The following is a 16,367-nucleotide window of genomic DNA, read 5'->3' on the forward strand; positions in this document are numbered from 1 at the left end:
CAGGCAGAGGCCGTACTGCGCCTTGCGCAGCGGCGGCGGCGTTCGACAGCATCCGAACCGGACGGAGGACGCTCGCACGGCATCGGATCTCGCTCCAGTCGTCTCCAATCCATTCAACATCAAGGGCGTCACCCAGTGGCTGTGGTGCGACCGCAGCAACCCATGATGAAAGCACGCAGGCGTTTGAATTCTCTCCGTTCAGGTTGAACAATGGGGCTGAGCCCGTCCTCGCCCTCGCCGTCGCCTTCTGGTCAGCTGCCGCCCTGGGCCTAAGCCTCACTGGCGTCTTCGTCAGCATTTCCTGTACCCTTCCTTGGGCTGTATATGAAACCATATTTCGCCGCCTTGCTTCTTCGTCCCGCACCTCGTCCAAACAATCAACATCGTCTCCTACCATTTCACAACCAATTCGTCAACCGCTCCTCTGACCAATTCTCCTCGCACTCGACACCAACCTACTCGACATGTCCGACTACTACAACCAAAGCTCATACGGCACGCCCGCCCAAGGCGCCGGCTACCCGCCTCCCGCAGGCTACCCCGCTCAAGGAGGAAGTCCGTACCCGCAGCAAGGTGGCTACGCGCCGCCGCAGCATCAGCAGTCGTGGGGCCAGCAGCAGCAGCAGCCTGGCTACGACTACAGCCAGCAGCAGCAAGGCTACGGCGCCTACGGACCTCCGGCCCACGGCGGCTACCAGAACGGCCAGCAGGCACCAGCGCAGTGGGGACAGCCCGCGCAGACGTAAGATTTCACATCTACTTGACCAAGCATCGCGACGCTGACATTGGCATCTCAGTGGCTACAACGACCCCAACGCCGGCTACCAGCCGCAGCCCTCGCACCAGTTCCCCCAGCAAGGCGCCTACAACAGCTCGCCGTATCCGTCCGACCCGAACGCTCCGTACGGTGGCCAGCATGCCCAGTACGGCTCGACGGATCCCAACCAGGCGCAAGAGGGCGACCGCGGCCTGCTCGGCGCCGTCGGTGGCGGCATAGCAGGCCACATGGGTGGCAAGAAGTACGGCCACGGCCTCATTGGCACCATTGCCGGCGCTGTCGCTGGAAGTAAACTGGAGGATAAATTCAAGGGCAAGAATAAGCACGGTCATCACCAGCAGCAGCATGGTCACGGCAGCAGCGGCAAGTTCTGGTGATTTGACTTGACGTGATGGATTCTTGTCCTCCGTTCGTTTTCTTCTTCTTCTTGGGACTGTCCTGGTTTGGGTCTGTGGGACTTTTCTGTATAGATACCCGGACTTTGGCTTATGGGTTCGGCGTTGCGGATGCCTTGCATTTCTTGTTTTGGGCTGGGTTGTAATTTGTAAATTGTAGTCCGTCTTCAAAAGCTCTCGATGATTCAACAGTAGCTCCAACACTCTGTGATGCTTGAATAGACCACGAATGAGCAAAGTAGACTCACCGAGCGAATAACACAATCACAACTTAGATTTTTTCGTTGCCGCCGCTGTGATTTTCTCCAAACCGCTTCTCAACTCGTCGTTCATACCCCGTGCCGCGGGTCTCCTGCTCTCCCTCTCCACAAAAACGTGGACAAACTCGCCCACGGCTCTCACCTCTTCCTGCCCTCTTTCAAACACGCCAATCTCATACGTCACGCTGCTCTTGCCCAGCTTGTTCACCCGCAGCCCCAGCTCGGCGACGGCGGGGAAGCTCAGCGGCGCAAAGTAGTCGCAGTGCGAATGGACAACGAGGCCGATTTGCGCCGACGAGGGCGGGTGCAGGGAGCAGTGGGTGGTGAGGTAGGTGTTGACGATGGAGTCGAAGAGATAGTAGTAGGTACTGTTGTTCATGTGGTCGTACATGTCATTGTCGCTCCTGTTGCGCGTGTCAGACGGTCATCTGGATTTGGTGCTTGGAAGCGTTCCCCGCTGCCCTTACCATCGCGTCCGGTAGTCCAGGTGGAATTTGTAGTCGCTCCGGCGCCGCGATTTCAAACCTGCTTGCGCCATGTTCGATTTGCAAGGAACCAAGGCGATTATTTCGTTGGAGAGTGTTTGGGAATGAGGAAAGCGCCCAGCGCTGGCTACACATGGCAGCTACATGGTGGGCATGAGCAGACGGCGAGCATGCCCGCTTCGACCAGCCGAGGCTCGCCTTGACGCGCGATGATCAGATTAGATAACGAACTCGCCGCTCTACTGACTCGACCGCAACCTCAAGCGTCCAAAAAAGTTCCCCAACACCAACAAAACCCACGCCGCCAAACTGCCTTCCCCGCGCATCGTCGAGTACCTGATCCGGCGCGGCGGTAAATCACGACCCATCATGGCGCTCACGACGTATGGGCCGCAGCCGCGCCGCAACGGCCGGCCAACCGACGACAAGAAGACCACCGCGGCCGCATCATCGTCCACCGAGCAGCAGCAGCAACCCCCCGTCGTCGCAATTACGCCCTGCGATGCCGAATGGCCGCGGCCGTACGTCTTTGACAATGGCCTCAGGCGCGTCAAGCCGTACTACTTTACCTACAACACCAATTGCAAGGAGCGCTGGCGCAAGCGCGAGCTGCTGGAAATCTGCGCCGACGAGTTTCGCGACAGGCCGTTTGAGTACTACGTACGTTGAGAGGCCGTACAGCAGCGACAGTCGCAAGAGAGAGCACGAATGGCTGATCCGCGTCCACCCAGAAAGAGAGCATCGAGCAAGGGCGCATCGTAGTCAACGGCAAGCAAGTGCCGACCAACTACATAGTCCAAAACGGCGACCTCATGAGCCACACGACGCACCGGCACGAGCCGCCCGTGACGGCCGAGGCCATCGGCGTCGTCCACGAAGACGATGACATGATCATCATCAACAAGCCCGCGGGCGTGCCCGTCCACCCCGCCGGCCGCTACATGTACAACAGCCTGGTCGAAATCATGCGCGCCGAGCGCCACTTTTCCTTCAAGCCGCTGCCCTGCCACCGCCTGGATCGCCTCACGAGCGGCGTCATGTTCATCGCAAAGCACCCCCGCGCCGCCGACGACCTCAGCAAGCAGATCAAAAGCCGCACCGTCAAGAAGGAGTACGTCGCGCGCGTGGCCGGCGAGTTCCCGGAAGGCGAGGTCGTCTGTGACAAGCCCATTCTGCAAATCTCGCCAAAGCTCGGCCTCAACCGCGTGCGCGCGACGGGCAAGGACGCCCGCACCGTCTTCCGCCGCCTGGCATACTACCCGCCAAAGGAGGACGACGCCGAAGCACCATCACAGCAGGACGATATAGACGGCCAGCCGTGGAAGAAGCTCCGCGGCTACAGCATCGTGCGCTGCATGCCGCTGACGGGGCGGACGCACCAGATCCGCGTGCACCTGCAATTCCTGGGGCACCCGATCAGCAACGACCCCATCTACGCCAACCAGCGCGTCTTCGGGCCGTCGCTGGCCGGCGGCGACGACGCGTCCGACGACGACGCGTCCATCATGCAGCGGCTGGCGCGCATGGGCAAGGACGAGGTCGCCTCCGCCGTCGCCTACCACGACGAGCTCGTCGGCAACTACCGCGCCCGCCAGGCCGAGAAGCTCACCGGCGAGACGTGCGACGTTTGCGCCACGCCGCTGTACTCGGACCCGGGCACCCACGAGCTGGGCATTTATCTCCATGCGCGCAAGTACGCCTGCGAGGATGGCAGGTGGAGCTACGAGACGCCCCTGCCGGCGTGGGCGTTGCCGCCAGAGGGCGTCGAGGGCCCCACCGAGGCGACGGGCGAGTCGGATCCGTTGGCTGTGGATTTGGAGAAGTTGGGGTTGAATGACGATGGCACTGTGAAGAAGGGCGGGGAGCAGCAGCAGCAGGCGTCGGAGCCGGAGCCCGCCGTTGCTGTTGCTGCGGCATGATTGAGGGAGCAGGTGGGATATGCATACATGTAGGTAGACTAGAGACAGCGCCGCTGCAAAAAGAAAAATTTCAGTCTCATGGGTTGGTCTGGTGAAGAGGTAGTCACTCGCATTACCGTTACTGGCGAAATCTGCCTATTATATATAGTACAGGCACCAACCACCGTCTTCCCTCCTTTACTCACCCATTCAACCTCCAACCTCACCTCTCTACCTCCTCGTGGCCCCCAACTGGCCAATCATGCGCTCAATCTCATGCACCGCATTGCCACTCGCCTTGACCTTCAACTCGGCCAACGCATTCATATCCTTGGCCTTGAGGGCCTCCTCGCCCGCTCTGACCAACAACCCACACTTGACGTACATCTCCACCCTCTCCTGCGGCGCGAGCGCCGTGCACTTTGGGACAAACAAAGCGGCCGTGCGCGTGCTGCCGGCCGCCAGACACTCGTTGAAGAAGGGCTCCCAGCCAATGGCGCTCTTGCGCGCCTTGCTGAGCTCCTCGAGCTCGTGCCAGTTGCGCGCCGACACGAGCCCGCGCAGCCGCAGCCACCAGAAGGTGCGGTCGGGGACCTTGAATTCGCTCTGCACCTTGGCCGCGCGCTTCATGTGGCCGGCGCGTACCATGCGGTAGAGCGTCTCGTTGACTGAGAGGCCGACGACGCTGATGCCGCCTGCGTTGGATGCGTTGCTGCCGCCGCCACCGCCGCCGAGGTCCTTTTCAAACGCCTCTTGCAGCCGCAGTAGTCGCTGTGCTTCGTCCAGCGCCTTGACGGTGAAGCCGTGCTCGCGCGAGTCGTGGAGGAGCTTCGCGGCGAGCTTGAGCTTGTCGGCGCGGGCGGCGACGCCGGGGGCGTCGAGCGCCTCGGCGACGAGCAGGTTGGCGCCCTCGAGCCGCCGGTCGTCCTGATAGTACATGTCCTTGAGCAGCTCGCGGTCGGCGTCGAGGGCCGACGACTCGACCAGCGCCGTCGCCACCGGCCGCGACGTCACGGTGCGGAAGAAGCTGGCCAGTGTGAGTTGTTTCTTGAGGTGCGTCAGCACGTGGAAGACGAGGTCCGAGTCGCCCGACTCGATGGCCTTGTCGAGCGCTATCGTGTCCTCCTTCATGTCGAGGAGAAGCGGCACTTGCTTGCCCGCCCGTGGCTCGTAGTCTAGCAGTTCCGTGGCCAGACGCGCCCGCCCTTCGTCGTAGGCGGCGCGCGCGATTTCCTCAAACGAGATGCCCGGCTTGCCCGAGAGCTTCTGCACTATGAGGCGGCAGATGCTGTCCTCGTCGTCGTTGGACAGGCGTACCTTCTGGCTCGCCCAGTGCACGTAAATGCGGTCGGTCGGGAGGCGGAGGTAGTCCGAAATCTTGAGCGCCAGCTGGTACTCGTGGCGGTTGATGAGGCGCTCAATCAGCTTCTCAGGCGTCAGACGCATGTATTGCTCGTACGACAGGGGAAGGCCAATCTCGAAGAAGCGCACGCCGTTGAGCACGCGCAGAATTTCGCACATTTCGACAAAGTCGTCGCTGTTATACAGATCCAGCACAGACTTGCCAAACGACGCCGCCTTGAGGAGCTGCTTTTGCCAGTGGATGCTGTACTCGTGTCCGGCCGCCTTGACGCACGTGTCGACTGCCTCTGCCAGGTTTGGCCGAATCAGCTGGATCAAGTCGTCGGCCTTGGGCGACTTTCTCTCCAAATGGTCGACGGCCTCGAGGAGCACGGCTGCAGGCGACTCGGAGCCCAGCCGAAACGTCTCCTCGGTGACATCCGGGACTCTGTAGATGAACTCGCACAGCTCGTTTGTGAGGACGCGGATCCCGTCAATATCGGTAATCAGGTGCACCCAGCTGTCGTAAAAGAACTTGTTTCCTGAGCCGTTGGGACCGACAATGTGAATCTCGTCTTCCCACGCGAGGATGACGGCGCTGTTGCCGCACCACTGCATGTCCTTGGGCATGGTCCTTGCTCGCGAGTCGTACTCGGAGAGCTTGTTCTGAAAATCGCTGCTGACGACCCATACCTTGCTGTCCTCCGTGTACAAGGCAACATACTTGCCGTTGGGGGAGACGCTGGTGTGTCGAAAAGGGCCTCGTTGGAGGAGGCGGTCCTCGCAGTCGGTGGCATCCACGAGGTATATGGTTTCGCCAATGGCCAACAGCACCTCGACCGAGCGAGAAAGGGTTTCGGTCGGAGGAATGATAGCCCAAGATTCGACGGGATCCTCGGGCGGGGTGGCCAGCAGTTTTGGACGAGGGTCGCTGTAGCGCGACACGGACACGAGGCGGTTGTTGTTGAGCAGGGCGACGAAGCCCGAGCCCCAGAAGCGACACGCGCGGACGCCCACGTCGTCGGCGCCGTTGCCCAAGGAAAAGGGCGTAAAGTCGCCCTGCAGGTCCTGGTAGCAGCGCACCGCTCCGTCCTCTGAGATGACGAGGAGCTGCTCGTCGGCCGACCAGCCCAAGCCCTTGATGGAGCCCTTGTCCCAGTTGATGCTGCGGAGGAGCTTGCCGGCGCAGCTGTAAATGTCTATGGTCGACTTTGCGGCCTGCGAGCCGCGGTACGACTGGATCTTGGACTCATCGCGATAGATTGCTGCGAGCGTCTGGGTCAGCGCGGAGAGCTTGGGCGCGCGTGCGGAGGGTGCATACCTACAGCGCCGCTGTAAGGAGCTCCCACGACGACGTAGTTTTCGAGCTCGAGGTCCTGATCGAAGACGTCCGTGTACAGCTGCAGCTTGCGGTAGAAGCGGTCGCCTACCCGCTCCCAGTCGGCGGTGGGCTTCATGGTGGGGGGTCGAGAGGCGTGCGCGGACTCATGGTGGTTGTCGGCCGCGCGAGGAGCTCGAGCTCATGCTGTGCGGTTGACTTGCGCATCCTGGTTCGACGGTCCGGCCTCCGACGTCACCGCCCAACGACACTTCCAACTACACGAAAGATTGCTATTTTTCTGCGGAACCAATCCAAATCCTGAAAAAGCCAAAGTTTCGATGAGATATGCATTCAAATCATTTAGATGATCGCCAACAACAGAAAAATGAAGAGCTCTTTTATCTGATCATCTTCTGTTGAGGATGACTCCATAGGAGACGGCTAGTCCGTCACAATTGCTCATACCACAAAGTACTCTACCAAATGAGTCCAAAAGTTCGAGATCTAGTCAGCCCTCAAGTGAAATCGGGGCACCGTTAGCGATCTTTCCAAGCCCAAGCTCCAAGCTGGCCCTGTCGATTCGATTGGATTTCTGTAGATTCTTGACGCAGAGTTTGCTCGATGCTGTTTCCATTCTACGCTTGGCCTTTAATTGCCAGAAGTCGACAGATTTGTTTGCTCGTGGCTGTTAGAGGACGGTACATATTGCTGCTAGAACCCAAATCGCTAGTAGCAAAATCTTCTCACTTCTCCTTCGATTTCCAGTTTCAAATCTCCCGCCTTAGACTTTCGCTATGTCTTGCAGTTGCTCGAATATTTCGTGGAAGTTTCTGGAGAATCTGGAGGATCCGCTCGCGATGCGTATGTCCAAACTGCGAGAAAAGACCAAGGAGCAGGTCAGCAAGGAAGTGGACGCCATGTTCGAAAGTCTTCGCTCCCGTTATGAGAAGGAGAACCCTGAGCGACTCGATCAACTCGCGGAGAACATCAAGGTCGTCAAGGAGGAGGGAATCGTGATCCATGACTGCGAATTGATCAAGCTCTACCAAAAGTTGGCAAGCAGGCGCAGGGAGGTGTAGCGGCTGCAGGGAGAGCATGACAAGGAGATGAGGAGGCTTGTGTTTGAGTTTGCGAAGAAGCAGACCAACACGATTTTCTTGACGTCGTCTGTTGCTGATATCTTGTGCAACGAACTCGGTAGAATCAAGCCTGAGCGCGACCAGGCCGTGCGAAAGGCCGAGAGCGATGGAAATCGGGCCCAAAGACTCGAGAAAGAAGTCCTGATGCTGCGTGCGGACCTCAAGAAGCAGACCAATCTGGTTCGAGACCTGACCAAGAACTACGACAAGATGAGAGCAGTCCTTGAACCCAACTGTGGATGATTCCTTGCCGGTGAGTACGTCGACAAGAAAAATTGAATTGCGCGAGACAACTGACACTGTCGCAAGCAACAGGAAGGAGATCGAAGCGATAAGACGGCTCCGAAGTGACGAGACTGCGACCAGCAGTCTGATGACGATCAGCAAAAGGTGAGTACCCATTTGAGTAGACATGAAAGAGCGCTCAACCGACCCAAGGAAAAGGACAGAAAGGAAACCAAACCAACAAGACAGCCCCAAAGCGACAAGACAGAGATGGAACCAGAAGAACGGCGAAGAGAAAAGGTAGACTAGTCCAGAGTCAACGTTGGGTGATTGAATGGATCCAAACATCTCCGCGTTTTCAGTGGCTTTGCCCGCCTCGGGGTGAATGGTGACTAGTCGCTGCGTCTTATACGGTCGACTGGCCATTTCGTCGGCTTCCAGGGTTTTTCTTCGTGATTGCTGCGTGCGCTTTCCTTGCCAGGCTCGAGATTGCTTAAGTAGCTGTCCTAGTCCTCAGGTTTATCCGAGAGGACAGTCTTCCCTTCGACTCTTGCCTTCTGCGATTCCCAGGAGATATTCACCTTCTCACTTTCCTCTTCTCACACATCAACCCCTACCCCTCTCCAACAAGCCACAACCATGGCGGAGTTACAGGAAGTCGCGGACATTTTCTGGTCCATCAAGCCGGTCAAAGAGCGCAAAAAGTGGCTGAAGAACATCCGAGCAGCAATAGACCAGATGGACGTCGAACTCGCGTCCATTCAACATGTTCTGATGGCCGACTACAAGGGGGAACTTTCTCCCCCGGAACAGCTGTTCGAGACGGACATCACGAAAATGTCGTCGCACTTGGCCCTGGAGACCGTCGTCAACGAATTCAAGGTCTGCGTGGAGAGGATGAGGCAGCTTCAGTTGGCGTTTGGTATCGACGATGCAGAAGATGACTGCGACGAGATGGACACCAGCGATGATGACAAGATGGACGACGCGGACGACGCAGATGACATGAAGGAAGAAAAAGAAGATGCCGCAGTCGCCACCACCCGCGCCCTCAACGCCGCAACCTCACCCTCCTCCGCCCTTGCGGACCTACACGCCCAACTCGCCCGCCTCAAGCTACAGCACACGCAGCAAGCCAGGGAGCGGGACGACGCGCTCCAGCACTGCACGCAGATCATCCAGCGGCTGGAAGACGAGGCGGCAGGGCTGCAGAGGGAGCTCCTGTTGCGCATCAGGGAGCTGCAGCAAGTCGTCCGCGAGCGCGACGCTCTCAAGAAGGCCAATGCGGAAAAGCCGTTGTGGTGATGTGACGGACGCTTGTGGGGTTTTGAGGGCGGCGGATGTGGTGAAGCTACCTAGGAAGCTTGAGGGAGGAGGGGGCTCCTGTGGGTTCAGGAGTTAGGTGTGGTGAGTGAGTGGCTCGACATCCATCAGACAGATTGCCAACATCGCTACGCCGAACGGAAACAGAAACAGAAACAGAAACAGAAACAGAAACAGAAACAGACACGTAGGCTTCGTATTCCATACGACCACGCCTCGATGACGATGGAAGCACGCTCAATGACAGCAGGAAAAGAGCTGCACGCAGGGCTACCACATCAGAAAAGTCTCCACCCGCCACATCTCTTCCAGCTGGGTATTGGCAGCTTGAACTTTTTAGATCCCCTAGCAATAGAAGTTAGCAAAAGACTCTTTCCTCAATTACACACTGAAAACCTCGATTTGCGATATGATTCCTAGATTGAGTAAGGTATAGTCCGTGACTCGATCGATGCCGCATCGGTCGCTCACCCAAACATGTCCGAAAGCCAGACTCTCACCACCACCGCGCATCCGTGAAGAAACACGCCGGTTTCCCTGTTTTTAAGATGCCCTTGGCGCCATTCAGTCCAAATGTAGTCGTACAATAATGCCTGCCCTCCATCCCTCTGCCTCCCCAGACCCCGGTCCTCAGCGCCCCGCTCCAGGCCCCGCGAAGAGAGAAATGTTTGCGCTCAATCTAGTCGCGGCTGCAGTGCCCGGCATGGCACCGACAGCAACTGTTGTCTCTGTCCAGCGAATTGAATTAGTAGTATGATGTTTCTACATTCTCTAGAAAGACAGAAAAAACTCAAGCATTCGTGCTCGCGCGATGGACGACGGGAACCGAGCTCGCGGGCAAGTTGCCCATTTCCGTCACCACCATGTTGACGTACTCGGCGGGCGTGACGTCGTACATGATGTTGAGAATCTGCAGGCCGGGGGTGTCCATCCACTTTTGCAGCGCGCCCTCGCGGCCCTTTTGGAGCTCTCCTTCGCCATTCACGAGGCTCTCGCCAATCCACTCGTCCTGTCCTAGGATCTCTTCTGCGGGCGCGATTTCGTTGTGGACAATCGAGTCGAGCGCCACGCGGTCCGTGAATTTGATCGTCTCGCAGCACACGATGACGGTAATGTCGCGGACGTGCGCCGCCATGGCTACGATTGCGGTGCCTACGCGCGAGTAGATGCGGCCGTTGCTCAACATGGCCGACGCGCCCAGGAAGACCTTGGTCGCGTCCTTGATCGCAAGGGAAATGGCGCCGATGAGGCAGTACGTGACGTCGATGCCGGCGGCGGTCAGGCTGTTAGCCATGCACTTTCCTTCGAACAAAGGCTTCGAGTCGGCGACAATGACGCGGAACTTGCGGCCCTCGGCGTGGGCGCGGAGGAGCGTCTTCAAGACGACGTTGCTTTTGGCATAGACGACAATGACGTCGTCGTCGACAATCATGTCGCAAGCGGTATCGGCAAGGACCTCGGCTGCAGCAGTGACGCGCTCGCGAATGAAGGTGTCAATGGAAGAGCTAAGATGCTCCTTTGCTGTACTCTCGGGGACTGATGGATCGATCTTGATGATGAGGTCTTTCAGCCAGCGAATTGCATTTCCTTGGGAGACGGAAAGCGGACGGCAGCTTGAGAGGTACGAGATTTGAGGAGACAGATGATGTGAGGTCAAATGGCGGGCGAGCGAAGTGCCGGGTGGAGTAGTGTAAGATTCAATGACCTGGACCAAATTAGCAGCAGTCCCACTCTTCGAGAACTCAACTTACCTGCTTGAAAACCGAAAGCATGGCAACACAGCGCGCAATGCTTCCACAAACAACATAGTTGCTCATTTGCAAGCCAAGAGCCAGCACCGCGGGGTGAACATCCTTTGGCGCACCCTCAATCGTTTGTCGTCGCGGCTGGCCATAGAGATGTCCGAACAAGCCCACTTTCTTCTCCGCCGCCTTTTGCTTCTCGCTATTCGTCTCCTTCACAGGCTGCGCCGGGGCGGTTTGCGAACCGCGCCTTCGTACGGGAAGAGGCCGCTCCGGCTGCTGGCCCTTTGCGCCTTGCTGCTGACCCTGCTTGGTATCCTTTTGCTTATTGTCCTGCTTTTTCCCAGGTGCAGGCTGAGCACTACCACCGCCAACCTCCCTCGCTGCCTTTTCCGCTGCGCGTTTTGCTGCCTTTTCTGCCTTGGCGCGTTTCTTCAACTCTGCGCCTGAGATTTTTGGTTCTGCAGATTCCGGAGCGGCCTTGGGAGTATCGGCGGATCGATTCTGTTTGGTTTGAGTATCGGGAGTTGCCTGAGTGGCTTCTTGCTTTGGCGCGGCGGCGTCAGCCATTGTTGTTGGTGTTTGAAGGTCCAGGAAGAATTTCTTGGAGATGGCGTCGAGGGCCTTGCGCAGCCAAACGGACGAGAGAGGAAAGGTAACGACCGTCCAGAGCGCGGCAATAAGACGGAGGATCCAGAGGCTGGCGTTTCCTCGAACTCGAGACAAAGGTGTTGCGGCAGTGTCGGCGGTGCAATTGTCGTTGAGGCTGTTGGAGTCACAAGCAAGCTGCCCTCGATGTGTCGCGCAAAAATGGTGGCCGGGGGAGCTCTTGCCCTGCGTCATCCCCGCCTTGTTGCTCGCGCCCACGGACATGGACCTTTTTCAAAAATTTTGATCTGATTTTAGCACAATAATCATGATTGCAAAGAGTATTTGGACTGGCAGCGGCTGCGCGACATGTCCAGGAGTTGCAGCATCGAATGCATGCGTGAATCACTCTGCATGATTGACTCATGGACGCAGGTATTCCAATCAATCTCTATCCCATCTCACCAACGCCGTGCCTTTACATCCTGTACATCTATGTGGTATCTATGCCTCGACTGACTGCTGGTCTCCTCCACGGAGCGCAAACTCACTATCTCCGATTTGCTTGCCTCTCGCCTCCCATCTCGTCCTGTACTCGGCCTTGCGCTTCTCGCAATTCTCGTTGAGGGCAGGCCAATAGACCGAGTGATCATAGTCAAACTCGACTTCTCCACCGTAGCTCTTCATCAGCTGCGCAGGTGGGATGAAATTGCCAAACGGCTCGTTGAACTTCATCTTTGTCTTTGTGACGGGGTCGATGAATGGCGAAATGAGCTTGAAGACGGTGGTCACATACCAAGGGACTAGGGGTTGGTCAGCCATGGTCTGAAAATTGTGGAGGAAACACTTACGCTCTGAAATCAGAGATTTGCCGTTCCTCTCCGGGTAATGGCCCTGGAGAATGCTAAGCACCTGCTTGCTTTGGCTCACAGGCGGGTTCTTGGCCGCGGTGCTGTTCTTGAAGTTGATCAGGAGCGCAACGCTCTCGACTCCAGGCGGCATAAGATCAATGGCCCTCTCCAACATAAAGACGAGATGATGGACTTGTCTATCGCCCTTGTCCGTGTTTTGCTTGGACGGGTCCATGTACAAACAAGGCCTGCCGTCATTGTCGTATCCCAAAATGACAAGCTTGCCCGTCTCGTTCTCCTTGGAAATGTAGTCGGCAGTAAAGGCATTGGTGCCGTACTCGCGGCGCCAGACGAGCGAGTCGAGAACACGCTTCTCGGCAGCAGAAGCAGATGCCCATTTCACAGCGCGAAGGTAGCGCAGCAGACACTCTTTCGAGAGCCACATGCGCTCGTCGTCGGATAGGGGCTCCTCCTCAGCATTTTTGGCCGACGTCTTGGGGACCTTTTCCCACTTATTCACAGCTTCCAGGAGCTCTTGGTATTTCGCTTCTTGGTCCGCGGTCAATGTTGTCGGAGACGGCGGCTTGCTTTGCGGAAGAGGGTGCAGGAAGGGGGTCTTGACGGGGCCGTGGGATTCGCCGTTGGTGGAAGATGCGGCTTCGGCCATGGCGGCAGAGTTGAGTGAGCTTGAAGCGGAGGGATCCTGTGCTTGTTTAGGAGGAAGCTGTAACGTTTCCTTTTGGTCGGAAGTGGAGGAAGGAGGTGGTAGTTGCCCGGTCTCGGCGGAAGCCATGGTGCACTGATTAGCAGGAGGATTGCCGTGTCTCAAGCGAAATAGTGGAGAATGCTTCCATTGACGTGGAATTGAATTGAATTGGACTGCTGACTCTATGTACAATTACTTGGACGCCATGAGCGGTGAGGACAGACGGCAAAAAGTGAGGCGTGGAAAAGCATCATGAATACCCTCACCCTTGAGGCAGCGGGGACGGGATCCGCACCTGGGAGATCCCGCCCACAAGTCGCTCGCTAATGACCCGTCTGTCGCGCGTCGCGTCTGCCCGTCGCGTCAACCAACCCAACCCAACCCAACACCTCACCACCACAATCGCCCACAATGGCAGACACAACCGCCGAGCTCAACGAATTGTTCGCTTCGCCCACCACCGAACTCTCGCCCGACGTTCTCGGAGAACTACAGTCCCTGCTACGCCTGTATTCCATCTCGCCGCAAGAGCTGTTTTACAAATGGGAATCCTACAGCATAAAGATGGGTCCAGACACCAGTCTGACCCTCAAGACCGCCCGCGACTTCAAGAAAGATATCCAGGATGCGTTGGAGAGGGAAAATAGGGCCAAGGCTGCACATGCCAAGGCAGACAAGAAGACGGCTGGTCCTGCACCTCGCGCTGGCGCAAATACTGCAGATGTCTTTGGTGGCATGTACGAAGAGCGCTCTCTATTCCGTTGAATTGAAGCTGAACAATTCAGGCTGGAAGGTCTCGTCCCAAACACTCCTGGAGCTCGCGGTCTCAATGGCAACGCAAAGAGAAAGTCGACCTACGACACGCCTGCATCAAAAGCAGCAAAGACGCATGCCGCTAGCTCTCCTCTGACCCCGAGCGCAAACCAGCAGAGTAGTGCACCGTGAGTATTCTAGTCCAATTTCAAAAGCATCCGACTTACCTGGCGCAGATTTACGTCCTTTGCTGACAGACCCAATGCCGGTCAAATAATGGAGACGTTGAACGACCACATCCCAAACCCCGAGGCGCCGTCCGAATCCCCCGCCGAGTCCCGCGTCAAGCTCAAGTCAAATACCGAGATACCCAAATTCGCCTACAAGACCATGGCCATGAAGCTGTCCGAGGCGTCAGAAATCCTCGACGACCGCATCGACGAATTCTTGCAAATCGTCCAAGACCACCACAAACTCGAGGATGGCGCTTTCGGGAACCCAGCAACCCAGAGCACCAGCGAAGTCGTTGCTGTTGGCCGCATTGCCTCCGATGCCAGCGAGGGAAAGCTGAACGCTGCGTCTCTCGTGCTCGAGACTTCGAGGAGAACGGGAGCAGGCCTCCGAGTACCCTTGCGGGTGGACAAGCTGCCTTCGTACAGTTTCTTCCCTGGTCAGATAGTCGCTGTCAGGGGTACCAACGCATCTGGATCTTTCTTCCAAGCTACCGAACTCCTCGAAATTCCTATTCTCCCATCTCCTGCCACTGTGTCTTACGAAATCGACGCACACAATGCCCGACTGTCCACTACCTCCGATATGGATATCGATGACGGCGACAGCGCTGCCGTTCGACCGCTTTGTATCCTTTCTGCCTCGGGCCCATTTACCCCTGGCCACGCCCTCGACTACTCAGCCTTCCACGCCCTTCTCGAAACAGCATCAACAAGCCGTCCCGACGTCCTCATTCTACAAGGCCCTTTCCTCGACATCGAGCACCCCTCGGTCATCAATGGCGACTTTTCTCTCCCCGACTCCGCCGTTGCCAACCCAGACGAAGCAACCATCAAAGACGTCTTCCGGCACTACATTTCGGCGCCGCTCGCCCAACTAGCCAAACACCACCCGACCATCTCCATGATCCTGCAACCGTCGGTGCGCGACGCCATCTCCAAACACGTCGCCTTCCCGCAAGACAAGTTCAAAAAGCCGGAACTCGGGCTGCCGCGGCAGGCGCAGATAGTCCCCAACCCCGTCACGCTGCAAATCAACGAGCTCATCTTCGGCCTGTCCAGCCTCGACGTGCTGGACATGCTGCGCCGCGAAGAGTGCGCGAGCGACCGGGCCAGGATGACGAATCACATGACGCGCTGGGTCGAAGGCCTCATTGCGCAGCGCAGCTTCTGCCCCGTCTTCCCCCCGACGGCCCGCGAGGTGCTGCCCCGGATCGACGCGGACCGCGCGGGCGAGGTCGAGGGCGAGGGCGGCGAGATTGAGTACGTGCCGCTGGGCGCGTGTCTGGATACCAGCTACCTCAAGCTGACCGAGTGGCTGAACGTCAAGCCCGACGTGCTGATTACGCCGTCGGCGCTGACGCCCTTTGCCAAGGTGAGTGAGCCGATCTTCCCTCTCTCCGCAGTCCTCCTTTTTTTTCTTGCTCAAATCCTCTAACACATTGATTTACCAGGTCGTCATGTCCGTCTTGGTTCTCAACCCCGGCACCCTCAGCAAGAAACGCGGGCCCGGCACCTTCTCTCGCATGGCGGTCCGCCCGGTCAAAGTCACGGACCAGGACAGGCAAAGGAACGAGGTGCTGGCGCACAAGATTTACGAGCGCGCGCGCGTCGACATTGTGCATATTTGAGCGTGCGTCTTGGGCTTTTTGTGTTTGGGTTGTTTTTTTTTTTTTTTTTTTCTTTTTGGATGGCGGGCAAGTCGATGAAATGGGCGCGGTTGCTTGTCGGGCGTAGGTACGGCGTTGATTGCATGTTTGGGATGTTGAACTCGCCTGCGCGCAAGAATGGAAGTGGCATTGTTCTTCTACAAAGCACATCGCCCAAAGTGGGTTCGGTCGCAAAAGAAGCTGTGCGTGTGGCTGGCGGTGGTGGTGGAGTGTCAACAGACAGCGTGAGCAGCAGCTATTCACCCCCCACCCCCTGGCGGGTACATGTGGTACCCAACGAACCGCCATCAAAAGCCGCCAAACCCACCCACCCACCTACCTACCTACCGGCCCAGCTTAGCCCTCTCTCTCTCTCTCACTCCCTCCAATTGGCCTTTTTGCCCACCATCTCCCTCCCTCCGCAAAGGAAACCTTAAGGTTTTTCTCTTGCATCCGTGCACATTTCATTTCGTTACAGCGCGTCGCCCACCTCCCGTCCCGTCCACCTCCCTCTAATACTTGGAGTGCGGGCGCAAGGTTTGTATTCTGCGTGCGTGCGTGGTGAGGGGTGGGAAGCAAGCGGAGGAATGTGGGCGAGAGTTTTGACGGCGGGGGAGGGGAATGCGGACGGGGAGAATGGGACGCCGGTGGACCGTGCCGGGGCATTGGTATGTGGATTTGAC

At 57.7% G+C, this 16,367-nt stretch overlaps 9 protein-coding genes across 9 annotated transcripts; 5 read left to right on the forward strand and 4 right to left on the reverse strand.

The window, feature by feature from the left end:
- The first annotated feature begins 108 nt into the window (after positions 1-108).
- BKA78DRAFT_169944 (uncharacterized protein) lies at positions 109-1,428 on the forward strand. The gene is made up of 2 exons (XM_066883214.1): positions 109-742; positions 798-1,428. The coding sequence occupies exons 1-2, from the start codon at positions 465-467 to the stop codon at positions 1,153-1,155; spliced, it is 636 nt and encodes a 211-aa protein (XP_066742913.1). The 5' UTR covers positions 109-464; the 3' UTR covers positions 1,156-1,428.
- BKA78DRAFT_319459 (HotDog domain-containing protein) lies at positions 1,287-2,193 on the reverse strand. Its single transcript, XM_066888858.1, has 3 exons — positions 1,901-2,193; positions 1,422-1,837; positions 1,287-1,308 (listed from the first exon to the last, which is right to left on the reverse strand). The coding sequence occupies exons 1-2, from the start codon at positions 1,969-1,971 to the stop codon at positions 1,438-1,440; spliced, it is 471 nt and encodes a 156-aa protein (XP_066742914.1). The 5' UTR covers positions 1,972-2,193; the 3' UTR covers positions 1,287-1,308; positions 1,422-1,437.
- On the forward strand, positions 2,173-3,837 carry BKA78DRAFT_337658 (DRAP deaminase; the record flags this gene model as incomplete). Its single annotated transcript, XM_066890251.1, has 2 exons — positions 2,173-2,578; positions 2,650-3,837. Exons 1-2 carry the CDS (start codon positions 2,288-2,290, stop codon positions 3,835-3,837), a joined length of 1,479 nt encoding a protein of 492 aa, XP_066742915.1. The 5' UTR covers positions 2,173-2,287.
- A 210-nt stretch (positions 3,838-4,047) lies between these two features.
- BKA78DRAFT_297373 (vacuolar protein-like protein sorting vps16) lies at positions 4,048-6,614 on the reverse strand (the record flags this gene model as incomplete). Its single annotated transcript, XM_066886763.1, has 2 exons — positions 4,048-6,422; positions 6,479-6,614. The coding sequence occupies 2 exons, from the start codon at positions 6,612-6,614 to the stop codon at positions 4,048-4,050; spliced, it is 2,511 nt and encodes an 836-aa protein (XP_066742916.1).
- A 658-nt stretch (positions 6,615-7,272) lies between these two features.
- Positions 7,273-8,184, forward strand: BKA78DRAFT_381338 (uncharacterized protein; the record flags this gene model as incomplete). The annotated part of the gene is made up of 3 exons (XM_066892997.1): positions 7,273-7,529; positions 7,680-7,870; positions 7,933-8,184. The coding sequence occupies 2 exons, from the start codon at positions 7,273-7,275 to the stop codon at positions 7,858-7,860; spliced, it is 438 nt and encodes a 145-aa protein (XP_066742917.1). The 3' UTR covers positions 7,861-7,870; positions 7,933-8,184.
- Positions 8,171-8,586, forward strand: BKA78DRAFT_319466 (uncharacterized protein). Its single transcript, XM_066888859.1, has one exon. The coding sequence runs from the start codon at positions 8,228-8,230 to the stop codon at positions 8,552-8,554; it is 327 nt and encodes a 108-aa protein (XP_066742918.1). The 5' UTR covers positions 8,171-8,227; the 3' UTR covers positions 8,555-8,586.
- A 923-nt stretch (positions 8,587-9,509) lies between these two features.
- On the reverse strand, positions 9,510-11,824 carry BKA78DRAFT_269961 (uncharacterized protein). The gene is made up of 2 exons (XM_066885506.1): positions 10,917-11,824; positions 9,510-10,870 (listed from the first exon to the last, which is right to left on the reverse strand). The coding sequence occupies exons 1-2, from the start codon at positions 11,778-11,780 to the stop codon at positions 9,956-9,958; spliced, it is 1,779 nt and encodes a 592-aa protein (XP_066742919.1). The 5' UTR covers positions 11,781-11,824; the 3' UTR covers positions 9,510-9,955.
- A 175-nt stretch (positions 11,825-11,999) lies between these two features.
- BKA78DRAFT_253169 (CRAL/TRIO domain protein) lies at positions 12,000-13,013 on the reverse strand (the record flags this gene model as incomplete). Its single annotated transcript, XM_066884797.1, has 2 exons — positions 12,000-12,298; positions 12,347-13,013. The coding sequence occupies 2 exons, from the start codon at positions 13,011-13,013 to the stop codon at positions 12,000-12,002; spliced, it is 966 nt and encodes a 321-aa protein (XP_066742920.1).
- A 417-nt stretch (positions 13,014-13,430) lies between these two features.
- Positions 13,431-15,698, forward strand: BKA78DRAFT_269966 (DNA polymerase alpha subunit B N-terminal-domain-containing protein). The gene is made up of 4 exons (XM_066885507.1): positions 13,431-13,789; positions 13,838-13,993; positions 14,042-15,410; positions 15,490-15,698. Exons 1-4 carry the CDS (start codon positions 13,464-13,466, stop codon positions 15,664-15,666), a joined length of 2,028 nt encoding a protein of 675 aa, XP_066742921.1. The 5' UTR covers positions 13,431-13,463; the 3' UTR covers positions 15,667-15,698.
- Positions 15,699-16,367: the final 669 nt, after the last annotated feature.

This window comes from Phyllosticta capitalensis (genome assembly GCF_038381095.1).
Source record: "Phyllosticta capitalensis strain CBS 128856 chromosome Unknown BKA78scaffold_7, whole genome shotgun sequence".
Lineage (NCBI taxonomy): Eukaryota > Fungi > Ascomycota > Dothideomycetes > Botryosphaeriales > Phyllostictaceae > Phyllosticta > Phyllosticta capitalensis.

What these genes read in the sequence shown, in the direction of transcription:
- BKA78DRAFT_319466 (XM_066888859.1), top strand. Translation starts at nt 8,228, where the DNA reads ATGGTGACTAGTCGCTGCGTCTTATACGGTCGACTGGCCATTTCGTCG.
- BKA78DRAFT_269961 (XM_066885506.1), bottom strand. Translation starts at nt 11,780, where the DNA reads ATGTCCGTGGGCGCGAGCAACAAGGCGGGGATGACGCAGGGCAAGAGC. An exon ending in TGCTTTCGGTTTTCAAGCAG is followed by an intron (nt 10,871 to 10,916) that starts GTAAGTTGAGTT and finishes AATTTGGTCCAG; the next exon opens with GTCATTGAATCTTACACTAC.
- BKA78DRAFT_319459 (XM_066888858.1), bottom strand. Translation starts at nt 1,971, where the DNA reads ATGGCGCAAGCAGGTTTGAAATCGCGGCGCCGGAGCGACTACAAATTC. An exon ending in CTGGACTACCGGACGCGATG is followed by an intron (nt 1,838 to 1,900) that starts GTAAGGGCAGCG and finishes CACGCGCAACAG; the next exon opens with GAGCGACAATGACATGTACG.
- BKA78DRAFT_269966 (XM_066885507.1), top strand. Translation starts at nt 13,464, where the DNA reads ATGGCAGACACAACCGCCGAGCTCAACGAATTGTTCGCTTCGCCCACC. An exon ending in GCAGATGTCTTTGGTGGCAT is followed by an intron (nt 13,790 to 13,837) that starts GTACGAAGAGCG and finishes TGAACAATTCAG; the next exon opens with GCTGGAAGGTCTCGTCCCAA. An exon ending in CGCTGACGCCCTTTGCCAAG is followed by an intron (nt 15,411 to 15,489) that starts GTGAGTGAGCCG and finishes TTGATTTACCAG; the next exon opens with GTCGTCATGTCCGTCTTGGT.
- BKA78DRAFT_169944 (XM_066883214.1), top strand. Translation starts at nt 465, where the DNA reads ATGTCCGACTACTACAACCAAAGCTCATACGGCACGCCCGCCCAAGGC. An exon ending in TGGGGACAGCCCGCGCAGAC is followed by an intron (nt 743 to 797) that starts GTAAGATTTCAC and finishes TTGGCATCTCAG; the next exon opens with TGGCTACAACGACCCCAACG.